Consider the following 12,111-nt stretch of genomic DNA (forward strand, 5'->3'; position numbering starts at 1 on the left):
GGTGATTTTATTATGTGAATCATCAGTGTTTTCCTGCTCATTCATTAACATGCTTAAACTTGCTTAATAAAGATAAATAACGTTGACGGCACATTATTTCAATAGCTGTAAATCCCAAGGGATAAGTGGACATTTGATTAATTCTGGAGAAAATGGGTAGTTGGAAATGAGGCTCAGAAGTGATGACCATTATGTATTTTCAAATTATTTAAAATGTTAAGGGTTTTCAATCCAAAGGCAAAAAGTAATAACTGTGTTACAAAGGTGTGAATTGTATCATTAACCTGCCCCCAGGCATTTTTTTTCATTTCTACACTAGAATGTTAAGTACCTAACACTTCACCCTGCAGATAAGAGTTGTGACTGTCAAAAGGGAAGTTGAAACCCATTCCTTTTTTGACATGAAGTCATACTTTTAAAAATCCATAACGTTTAAACACAAATACATTACAATCATCTTTTATTTAATTCTCTAAACAAATAAAAAGTATCCCTGCCCTTTTTACAAATAATGGAATTGCTTCAGATTTCTGTGCCATCAATCAAAAGGACTTTGAGAGTCTATGTCATAAGTTACAGCAGTCACACACCTTTCCTGGTCAGATTCTTTTCCATCACATAAAAGCACACCCTGGCTCTGGGTCTTCTTTTAAAACAGATACTACTTTTTCATGGAACATGGATGTCAAGGAGTGTGGATACAGCCTGGCAAGTAAGTTGAAATTCTGTGAGAAGAAGTGGGATTTTGAGTATCACTTGTCAAAAAGTACAGAATGTCAAAAAAGTCTTATTTTATGTGATTATTAATCACATATACTTATCATATATCATATATTTTGACAAAAACAATAATCTTTGTCTTATATATTTAAAACAATAATTTTGTTATTAAATATAAATATAATATAGTTTTAGGTTGTAGGTTCAATGTGTAGTTGAACTGTTAATGGAGGATAATTCTTATGCCAATATATCAAATCTTTTGGTTTTTATATAATTTCTTTATAAACATTTATAATAGTGTTCCATATGTAGAATTTTTAAAATTTCATATTTTCTTGTAATTGTTGTGTACATAATTATTTAAAACAAGTTTTGCTTCTAAAATTTTAGTTACTTTAGCATTTATTTACATTATTAATTATTCTTCATTGTGTATAGCAGTGAAACTTTATTTTTTTAATTATTTATTTATTTATGATAGTCACACAGAGAGAGAGAGAGAGAGGCAGAGACACAGGCAGAAGGAGAAGCAGGCTCCACGCACCGGGAGCCCGATGTGGGATTCGATCCCGGGTCTCCAGGATCGTGCCCTGGGCCAAAGGCAAGCGCCAAACCGCTGCGCCACCCAGGGATCCCAGCAGTGAAACTTTAAAAAGCAATTTCCCTTGAGAAAAAAAAAATGTTTAAAGAATTAAACTAATATATGTCTATTGGGTCAACATGTAATATGGAAACTTGTTTTTCAGTACACTGCATGCTTTGCAAATCATCTCACATTTCTATAATTTCTGTCTTATATAGTTTTTTTCATGCATCAGGTTTTTATTTATGGAAAAAGCTCTAATATAACATTTTTATCTCTTACATAAACACTTAAAATACTTAAGCATTGTATCAAAACTAAACCAAATTAACTCTGCTATAGTCTAAAAATGCAATCTGAAATATATAGGGAATGGCTTATTTTATTTTAAGAAAAATCCATTAAAACTGGAAGCAATTAATACCACTAACCTCATAAAGTCAAAACAATAAAATTTAGCTAGAAATTATTTTCTGATTACTTCATATTTTATCCCGTCTAGCTATAGGTAAACACCTTGATGTTATGAATTATGTTTATACTTCCTTTTTCCCCCTACATTACCCAGAACATTAAAAGATACTTAAGAATGACTTATTTGCTGGATTAGATGTTTGGTTTAATATTTTTATCGAAGGGGATCTCAGTACTTACTATTTTTAAATACTGATTTTTAAACTTAATGGTCTTTGGATTCAAACATCCATCTATAAATCCTAGTTCCACCATATAAACTATTTTTATTAATAATAATAGCATCTATTCCATAGCCCTGTGTTATGAGGACTGAGTAGAGCAATACATGTGAGATTTTAGAAGAGTGTCTAAGCCATCATATGAGCTCAAAAAGTATTAATTATTACTATTGCTTCTTTAAATTTTTTTCTTCATCTGCATACTGGGAAAAATGGGATTATATTGTAGGATTATTGTGAGGATGAAAGTGTGCAAGGCACTTAAGACTCTTAATATGTAGTAGAAATTGTTATATATAGTTAAATGTTAATAGCAGGATCTTATTATGAAGTAGGCATTGTTATTTGTATTTGAACATTATAGGTCTTAATTACTAAATTCCCAATCCTGTACACTAAACTGACATGAAATTAACAATCACAAATTGTATCATTTGTTCTCTATATGGTTATAAAAAAGCCTTACATAATTTCAGTAATTTTAATATTTCTCTCTCGTGTATACGTACTCACCAGAGAGATAGCATGGGATGAATACAAATAAGAATTTCAATCATGAATTTCTTGAAAGCATCTATTTAATTACAGATAAAAGCACTAAATACATGTTATCAGCATGTTTTAATAATGACAAAATACTTCCTTTTTAACTTAGATAAGAAACAGATGAAAAAAAAATCTGATCATACTTTTCAATCAACTGAGAAAAATGTGACAAAAGATGCTCAGACTGAGAATGTGTTGACTGATTTATCAAATGCTTTTGCTTCAGGTATGGATATTAGTAACAAATGTTATTTGTTTCATTCTTTTTTATAAAACTTTGTCATCTACATATTTATTGAAGCAATTGTAATTTCATTAAGATGATGCTTTAACATTTGTTCTGTTTTGTTTAAGAGAAAGAGAGAGAGAAAGTTTATGGAGGAATAGAGGGAGAGAGAGAAAATCTCAAGCAGTCTCCAGTCCTAGCAGGAGATCAGGAGATCGCCTGAGCCAAAATCAAGAAACAGAAACTTAAAACTATCTGAGCCACCCAGGCACCTCTCACTGCTTTAATTTACTTTTAAAAGTACAATAACCAGCTCATTTTTTGACAAGACAATATAATAAGGTCCAGTTGGGGATCTTAAAGGTTTAATTACTCCAGTGGCATTAAACTAAAATGGCTTTTTTTTCCTTTGATGAAAATTTTTATACAATGTGACTTTGAATGAAGATTATGAGAAAGATTTGGGAAAATTCTGCTTGTTAATTGACATAACCTTTTAATAACTTTAATTTCCAATGATCAAAACTCTATCCCCACGGTCATTTTCTTTGATACTCTAGTTACTTGACCTGGCTGTTTATCTCTTTTTTTTCCCCTCTAGATTTGTTGCCATTCAAGGACAGTAAAGATTTAACAAAATGTTTTTTGCTACAAGTGGCAAATATCCTTCTTCATTACATCAAAAAAACTTTTGATGTTAAAACTAAAATACTGGACTTTCATCATCCTCATCAACTTCTTGAAGGTTTGGATGGGTTTAACTTAGAACTGTCTGACCACCCTGAATCTTTGGAGCAGTTACTTGTTGACTGCACAGATACCTTAAAATATGGAGTAAAAACAGGTATTCAAATTGATGCGTCTGAAATGGAAACTGATTGAATAGTCTTGAGTTTATGTGTATGTTGAAAATGGTCGTTTTACTCATTTTTATTTAAAACATTTGTCTAGTTTATTTTCAAATTGGTGTTATCACGTATGAATTGTTTATTAATTAACAAAGAGAAGTAAATAAAATAGTTTAGGTTTGGGAGGTTATATCCCAATGGCAAATAATTATAATTTTAACTTACTTATTTCCATTTATCTATTTTATTTGGTCATACTCATTTTTAAAAAATCATTTTATTTATTCGCGAGAGACATAGAGAGAGAGAGGCAGAGACACGGGCAGAGGGAGAAGCAGGCTCCATGCAGGGAGCCCTATATGGGACTCTGGGACTCCAGGATCAGGCCGTGGGCTGAAGGCGGTGCTAAACTGCTGAGCCACGGGGGCTTCCCTGATTATCCTTTTACATAAATAAAATATATAGACATAAAATTATATGTATAATTATGTATATGTACATAATTTTAGAAATTGTATTTTCTGATTAATTGTATCATAACTTTATTCTTAACCACTTAAAGCAGTGATACTTCCAGGAGCTAACACTGCTTGAATAGACTCTATCGACCCTTTTCCCAAAATCAAATGTATACTTACATTTGGAACATGTCATGCTCCATATGTAAAACATAATCTTTGGAAAGAGGTATACAAAAAAGAGTTCAAATACAATCTATATCCAGTTTATTATTCATTTCTTATTATGTGATTTGTGAAAATATTTCATGTATATTTTAATAACTGGAAACCATTTGTATATGATGACTTGCCTTGTATTTGATAGACATCCAATAGACACTTAATGTATTTTTGACATCTCAGAAACTTTAAGCATCACAAATATTTTATCTTCAGATCAAACATCAACAAGCCAACAAACAAAAATGACTTATATTAAAGAATGCTCATTTTTGCATTAATTTTAATAACAAGAACCAAAAAAAGTATACTCATTTTGATATTTATCTTATATAAACTGGATATCCTTTGAAAGGATACTCTGCAATGTTATCATTTAAAGTCCTAAAGAATTTCTCACAGAATTTTAATCATTATAAAAAATTTTAATCATTATAAAATCATGATTGTGTAATCATACTACAAAATAACATGCTCAATATGATATCAATTATATTTAACTATATTTTAAACTCTGAAAGTATATATGTACATGCACAAATATAAAACTACCTATTTATAATAAATATGTTCTTAAATTATATCTTCCAAATGTATTTATTATAAATATTTGAATAACTATGTAGATACTTTCTCTACATATATGCATAAAAATTACTGTTCTGTGTATATCATCTTCTATTCAGGCACTTCTGTAACATGTAGTATATTTACAACTAGAAAAATATTGAATAAGACAAAAAGAAAGTCTCATAGGATTCCGAAATAGAAGGCATGTTTCAAGACTAAATTCAACCATAGAAAGAAAATGTGAAGTTGAAGTAAGTTTTAGTCTGAAATAAAATAGCAAAAGGAAGTTCTGAAAAACAGCATTGCAATTGGGAAGGACTCGGACAGATGTAAATCAAGTTCTTTATCCTTCCCTTAGTCAGCATTGCAAATGTAGGCCAATCTCTAGGGACCCATTCCCTCCATTTGCATTTCCCAGTACTAAGCACAGAGGGAAAAAGCAAAGATGCTGAGAAAGCGAAAAGTAAATGATAGAAAGAAGCATTTCTAACACAGCCACAACTTCCAGACATGCCATTCCTCCCGATTTAATGAACATTGACTGAGCCCCTACTCGTTAAAAACTATGCATGTGCTATGGGAGGAGTGGTGCTGCAAACAGGGGTAAGTGACCAGAGGGAAAAGAGGTTTGCAAAGAATTGTGATGCAAGTCATCATTAGGATAGGTCCTAAAATGGGGCACCTGGGTAACTCTCAGTGGCTCAGTGATTGAGCGTCTGAGTTTGGCTCAGGTCAGGATCATGGGGTCCTGGGATCAAGTTCCTCATTGGCCTCCCCTTAGAGAGCCTGCTTCTCCCTCTGCCCATGTCTCTGCCTCTCTCTGTGTCTCTCATGAATAAATAAATAAAATCTTAAAAAAAAAAGAAATAGGTCTTAAAAGAAGTGCAAAGAACAATCTGTTATGGAGTTAAGGAGAGAACTAATTTCTCAACTCAGTGACTTCTCACAAGCTACTCCTTGCTACTGCACCAGTAGCACTGGACCACTGCACCATGATGCATCTCCTCTACTCTTTGGCTGGAAGCAAATTTTAGATCTTACCTGAAAGATCACATCCTACAAGAAGCCTTCTCTAAAGATTGCTTCTCCTGCTCCCCAGACTGCCTTAGGACTCAGAGGAATGGTCTTACTGACACCCTTATCTTTTCCTTTGTGGTGCTTTTCGGAATTGCAATTGAACACATTTGTGTCATTATTTAATACCTTTTTCTTCCACTGGTCAGTAAGATTCACACAGTAGTGGCTCTGTCTATCTTGTTTCCTACTGTGTCCCCAGTGTTGAGCACCATCCCTGCATACGTTAGCTCTCAGTAATGTCTATTGAATGAAAAAATTAGTTTATGTGTGATTGATCCCTGAATACCTGATAACAAAAAAACTGCTAATCAAATTAAACCATGTTTTAGCCCTGTTTTTATTTTGGCTCATTTGCAATTTTGTCTTTTTTTTTTTTTTTCTAGGACATCCTCGCTTTTTTAACCAGCTCTCCAGTGGGCTAGATGTGGTTGGACTTGCTGGGGAATGGTTGACCGCCACTGCCAATACCAACATGTGAGTATCTTTCTGGGCCAAGGAGGGTGAGCCTCATAGACACCTGTAAACAAGAGTAGAGATGTAGTTTGTTTTTTTCGTTGTTTATTTTGTTTTTTTTTTAGAGGTGTAGTTTGTATATTTTTGCTTGCTGTATCAAAAACAAGTAGTCTATACCCTAAGAGAAATGCAAAGAATCTGCTGCATGTTCCCTGGGCGACATGTTTGAGGTTTATCCCTTCTTCTGGACCATCTCTAGAAACTTCCAAGATCAGAATTCCCCAGTCAGTAGTAATAGTCAGTTGATTAGTCTGAATTACTAATGTGCAAACTGTGAGTCCAGTTCCAGTGTTGGAATCATTTAAACACTACCCCATGGAGCCCATTGCACACAGTAGCCTGAAACCCACACACAAGTGTATAGGAAGTTGCCTGAATATAAATTAGAACCTAAATCTAATCAGAGGTGAAGAAAGTAAACTTTTAAAGGAAATCTGAATCCAACTCCAATGTGATTCTTTAAAAATTTGATCTTTGCCACAGCAAAACTGTTGTCATATGAAAATTAGATCTACTGCTGCAGTGTTTGGAAATAAAGTTAATTTGGGGGCACCATTTTTCAAGGTTAAAAGGACAGAGAAATGATTAGGTGTGAAATTGAGAGGAACAGTCTGTGTCAAATGTTAATATAATTTAACTAGCAATCAAAAGAGAGAGCTGGTAGGAATTTAAACTTTAAAACCAACGACTAAATGTTTATGAGGAGAGACTATTTTGCTGTGTGGAAAAACTAAGGCTTACTTTAACTGTTTAGTTATCATTGGGGTTTTAATGATGCATGGTACGTGGTAGTGATCAGCATTTTGTAGGTATGAAATGCAAACATAAATGGCTTACACAAGCCACTATTTTTAATTTTTTTAAAAATTTTTATTGCTTGATTATGGCCCTTGAAATAGGCATAGAGCAATATGTTACTTGAAAAAAACTTTATCTTTTGAGAGAATATGTTTCTTTGCTATATAAATGGATTACAGAAAACTCAATTTATAAATCTTATTCCATTGTTTAGAATCCCATTGTTATGAGACTTAATCATTCTCTATGTGAGGAAAATACAGATTCTTTGCTTAAGCAGACATAGAGTAAAAAGAACACATGGGAGATGCAGAGAGAAGGGACTTCAGAGTCTTCTTTACCTTCAGGTTCTTCCTTTTTAATGAACGGAGATCTCTTACCATAATCTGAGCTAGTGGGAACATGCAGAGTGGAAATAACTGGATTCCAGTTCTAATTCTACCGTCTACAGTGCTGGCAAGTTTAGTGAGTCTCTGTTGTCTGAAAATGATAATACCTACCCCATGGAACTGGGAGAGGATCAGAAGTATAGTGTAGACCTTGAAGCTGGCACAGCATGTGCTGGCAGAAATGAGCCTGATTGAAATATCAGCATATAAGGTTTGCTGCTTACTTTGCTCCCCTTAGAACTAGAATCTTAATTCTCATATGGAATGGGTTTCCTCACTGGATGTCTGTGTGGAGCTCTTGAGCAAGAGCACATATGTTACTACAGTAATAGGCCATGGCATTCTGAAGAACAGGGTTGAGGATAGGTGAAGGGGGTCAGGATAGGGAAGAAGAGCAACATGAGACTAGACCTGGAGACCATTAGGATAAGCAGAAGCAAAGGCTTCATCTTCTGGGATGCTGTGCCCTCCTATAAACAATTGCTTCAAAGGGCAGGCCACTCATTCCCCACCAGGTCTTTTATGGCCAAAGGACTACACTATGGGATGTTAACTTCCCCAGGGCTGGAGACTTTTCTGGCACTCCCAGCAGATTCCATGGCTTGTCCTGCCTGGATGCAAAAAGAGACCCCTAGGCTGGAGGTCAGTGCCTGCCTTGTAGGTGGGAGGCGATTCTCTGTTGGGTTGTGGGTATGTCTGAGTGAAAGTGCTCACAGCAATGGCTGGGACTGAATAGTATCCACAGGCTTTAGAGACAGAGCAAGCTGAGAGCATCTAAAGTAGCACAAAACTGGTGTCTGATACTGACATCTTTATACAAGAACATGTACAGGGGTCTTTAAAAAGGTTTTTGAGGACAAATAAAAGAATTTCTTGAAAATAGCTGAACCAACTCTGATTTCAGAATGTACTGTTAAATACTTCATTGCTTATTGTACATGGTATGTATAGACAAAAGTGTTTAGCCTTCTTTTTAGTCTTAGCTGCTTCATTTTGTGGAAGGGACTCTAATCTCACAGTTTGACTCAGAGGAGAGTCCCCATTGCCATGCTCTCAATTCTTGTTCATGAGTCTCATACGGATCTTGCCTTATACCATCTACTTGTTTTGAGCTACTACTGGAAAACATAATAGTTTCAAGGTTTTTTTTTTTTTTTTTTTTTTTTTTTTTTTTTTTTTTTGGTTGTTTGCCCAAAGTAGAATCTTTAGGTAGAAAATCTTTATCAATTGATTTTGAGAAAAAGCTTTTTCTACTTATTTCATGTTCTGCAAAACATTGTCTGTAGCTCTATATACGGCAAGTTAGAAAGAGTTCTAGAACTACAGACAATGTTTTGCAGAACATATTTATATACACACACACACATAACTGGGCATTTTTCTGGTCATAACGGTATTGTGTATGTACTGAGGGGCTAAGGCTTGCTTTCAGAATTCCTTTCGGTGGGAAAGAAATTCCCAGTTACTGCACAATACATCGGAGTCCATGATACATGATACTTTCTTTATAGAACGAATATATTCTTTTTTTTTTTTTTTGAACGAATATATTCTTAATCTGGAAGGGGTGATTTAGAGCATATAAGTTTTAACTCTTTCTTGTACAATCATCTATAGAATACAAAAAATGTATGACCTTATCTAGCACATGATTTTATTTATCCTTTTCCAATTTATATGATTCACAGTGGAAATCTATGTATGTAATATAGGTTTACCTATGAAATAGCTCCTGTATTTACTGTCATGGAAACAATTCTTCTTAAGAAAATGTATGAAATCATTGGCTGGGGAGAAACAGAAGCAGATGGAATATTTGCACCTGGTAAGAAACAGCAAGAAATAATTTCTCTAAACTAAATACAATATATAGTAGGAGACGCTCAAAGCATGTTTCAACAAATGATATTATTTTTAGGAGATAGATGTTCATAAGCCATTGTGTTAGTTATAAACAAAATTTCCATAAATCTAAAAGTTATGAATCGTGTTGTTTGGTATTTCTCTCAACACTTTCAAGGAAAGACATTTAAAAATAAAAATAAAGTTGGTGATTTGGCACCATTTTAGTTTCAGAAAGCTCTCAAAATGTAATGATTTCAATAAATATTTCTGATTTTTGAAATTAGGTTAACAGTCACTATTTCTCTTGTATAGGTGGAAGTATATCCAATCTCTATGGTATATTAGTTGCTCGTTATAAACAATATCCAGAGATAAAAAGACAAGGCATGACTGTACTTCCATGTATTGTTTTATTTGTTTCTGAACAAGTAAGTATCGAGTCTAGAGTTTTCCAACTTTTAAGAACCTTCTAAGATAAACTGTAAGGTAATTGTAAGTCTGAGGACGTTAGCTTTACTCTAACAATATATAGATTCAGTAATCTCTGTGTCTAGGTCAATATAGGCCCCGGAGATTAGCAATACAGATGATTCAGGATTAAAATTTAATTTCAAAATATGAGAAACTAACAAAAAGTGTGATTATAAATATAAAGCCTTATATCTTTACCAAAAAAATCATGGTATAATATTTTTAAACTCTTAATTTAATGATTCTCTTTATCATTGAATGAAGAGAAGAATGTGATTAATATTTTATTTTTCCAGTGAGGATCAAAAGAATCAGTTAAAAAGAAAAGGCTTATTTTTATAGACTATGTTCTGGCCAAATGTTTCTGATATTGATAGTGTATCCACTGATGTCTCTTTTTGTTTTAATGCTCCAACCTTGTGCACAGCATCAATGATTTAAAAAAAAAAAAAAAAAAGATTTGTCCCTATAATAAGTCTGGTAACTTTTTCTTTTCTCCTCAGCAACATTTGTAATATTAAAACATTTGTAATGGTAGTCCCAGTTTGAAAATTCTACCTTAAATTGTCTGCCAACACCAGGTTTTCTTTGAAATGTCCCTGTGTTGGCAGTATGTTTCCATGACCAAACTCAAATTAGTGTTATATATATGCACATTATCAAGTTGGAGACCACTGCTGCATGTTTAATGTCATTTGCTATAACATTTAACATAACTTAAGATTCTTACTTAGTTAGAAATGTCATTTTTATCTTTTGAGATATAATTTTTTTGCATATAATGAGCAAATATGCTGAAATTCTATAATGTAGATAAAAATCATGTCCTATTTAATTGGTGCATTCTTCATTGAAATGGAGCATAGTTAGGGTTTATATTTCTGCATTTTTTCTTTCATATATCTGATTTTCTCTTGGAAACTAAAATAACTAGGTCCAAGTTCATATCTTGACCTGGTTAATACCGCCATCTCACTGATATTATTTACACCAGGTAGCATGACACAAGGAAATAGCTATCTAGAAGGCAAGAAATCAAGGTTGGTATCAAACTCAAAATTAAGAATTGCAGGCATCAGAAGAATCAATTCATTTCTCCAAGCCTCATGGTTTAAAAAAATACGTTATCTGTAATGCAAGAGTTACAGCTATCTGGAACCTGCAAGGATTTTATCACTGGGGAATATTGTTGCTAGATTTATAAGTGACATAACTTTCTATGTACATGGAGAACTAGGGTATTCAGACTCTTACCGCATGCAAAGAGTTGTGTGACAGTGTCTTATAAAAGAGGTGTCACAACCTTCTTCATCTGAACAAATGTCATGATGAGGGTCTAGAAATATACCTTGAGACCCGTACATGTGTATATACATTTATACATGCACAAACCCATTCAAAACTATGTGTATGTGTGTCCAAATGCACTTGTGTAAATGATCATTGATTTCAGAGAATTTAATGCCTTGTCTATTTTCATTTTTGCCCAAGGGTCATTATTCAGTAAAAAAAGCTGCAGCAATACTTGGTATTGGAACTGACAATGTAATTGAGGTAAAATGTGATGAAAGGTATGTTTCTAACACATTCTCAAAAATTGTTATTATCATTATGCTTCATAGATTAAAATCCTATTTCCTATTCCAATTTTTAGAAGGAATACTTTCCCCGTTTCAATAAATTTTAGCTGCCGTAATTAAGAAGTGCCAAAGTTTTCCTATTCTACTCTTAAAATTTCTTTGCTAAATAGGACTGTCACGTATCTTCCCTATTTTAAATATATTGAATTACATATAATATAAATAAATATAAAAATATAATAATATCAACTGCTTTAGCACTCTACAAAGTAAAAATATTTTTCTATTTTCCTTGAATACCATGCTTTAGAAATAAGTAAGATTACAAATATTACATATAGTCAGAAGATCATTTTTATGCATATCAAACTTATTCACACATCAGTTCTGTGCTGTATTCTATAATTTGCTTTCATAAGCTTTTTGGTTTTAGAATATGTTTTACAAATCTTATCCCATGAATTATAAGACTTTCTTTATTCTTTTTAATTACTTCAGAGTTTCCTTTTATAAATGTAACAGAATTTCACAAATCGTATTTTAAAGGACACTTAAGGGTTTCCTCCT

At 33.1% G+C, this 12,111-nt stretch overlaps 1 protein-coding gene across 1 annotated transcript in view; it reads left to right on the forward strand.

The window, feature by feature from the left end:
• Positions 1-678: 678 nt before the first annotated feature.
• LOC121481890 (glutamate decarboxylase 1-like) overlaps positions 679-12,111 on the forward strand; it is a 29,131-nt gene continuing 17,698 nt past the window's right edge. Inside the window, exons 1-7 of the mRNA XM_041739488.1 lie at positions 679-712; positions 2,657-2,773; positions 3,375-3,617; positions 6,332-6,422; positions 9,361-9,473; positions 9,806-9,921; positions 11,456-11,535. Of these exons, the coding sequence (XP_041595422.1) occupies positions 679-712; positions 2,657-2,773; positions 3,375-3,617; positions 6,332-6,422; positions 9,361-9,473; positions 9,806-9,921; positions 11,456-11,535 (794 nt within the window). The remainder of the gene's footprint in view (positions 713-2,656; positions 2,774-3,374; positions 3,618-6,331; positions 6,423-9,360; positions 9,474-9,805; positions 9,922-11,455; positions 11,536-12,111) is intronic.

The sequence above is a fragment of the Vulpes lagopus genome, chromosome 24 (genome assembly GCF_018345385.1).
Source record: "Vulpes lagopus strain Blue_001 chromosome 24, ASM1834538v1, whole genome shotgun sequence".
In the NCBI taxonomy this organism is placed as follows: domain Eukaryota; kingdom Metazoa; phylum Chordata; class Mammalia; order Carnivora; family Canidae; genus Vulpes; species Vulpes lagopus.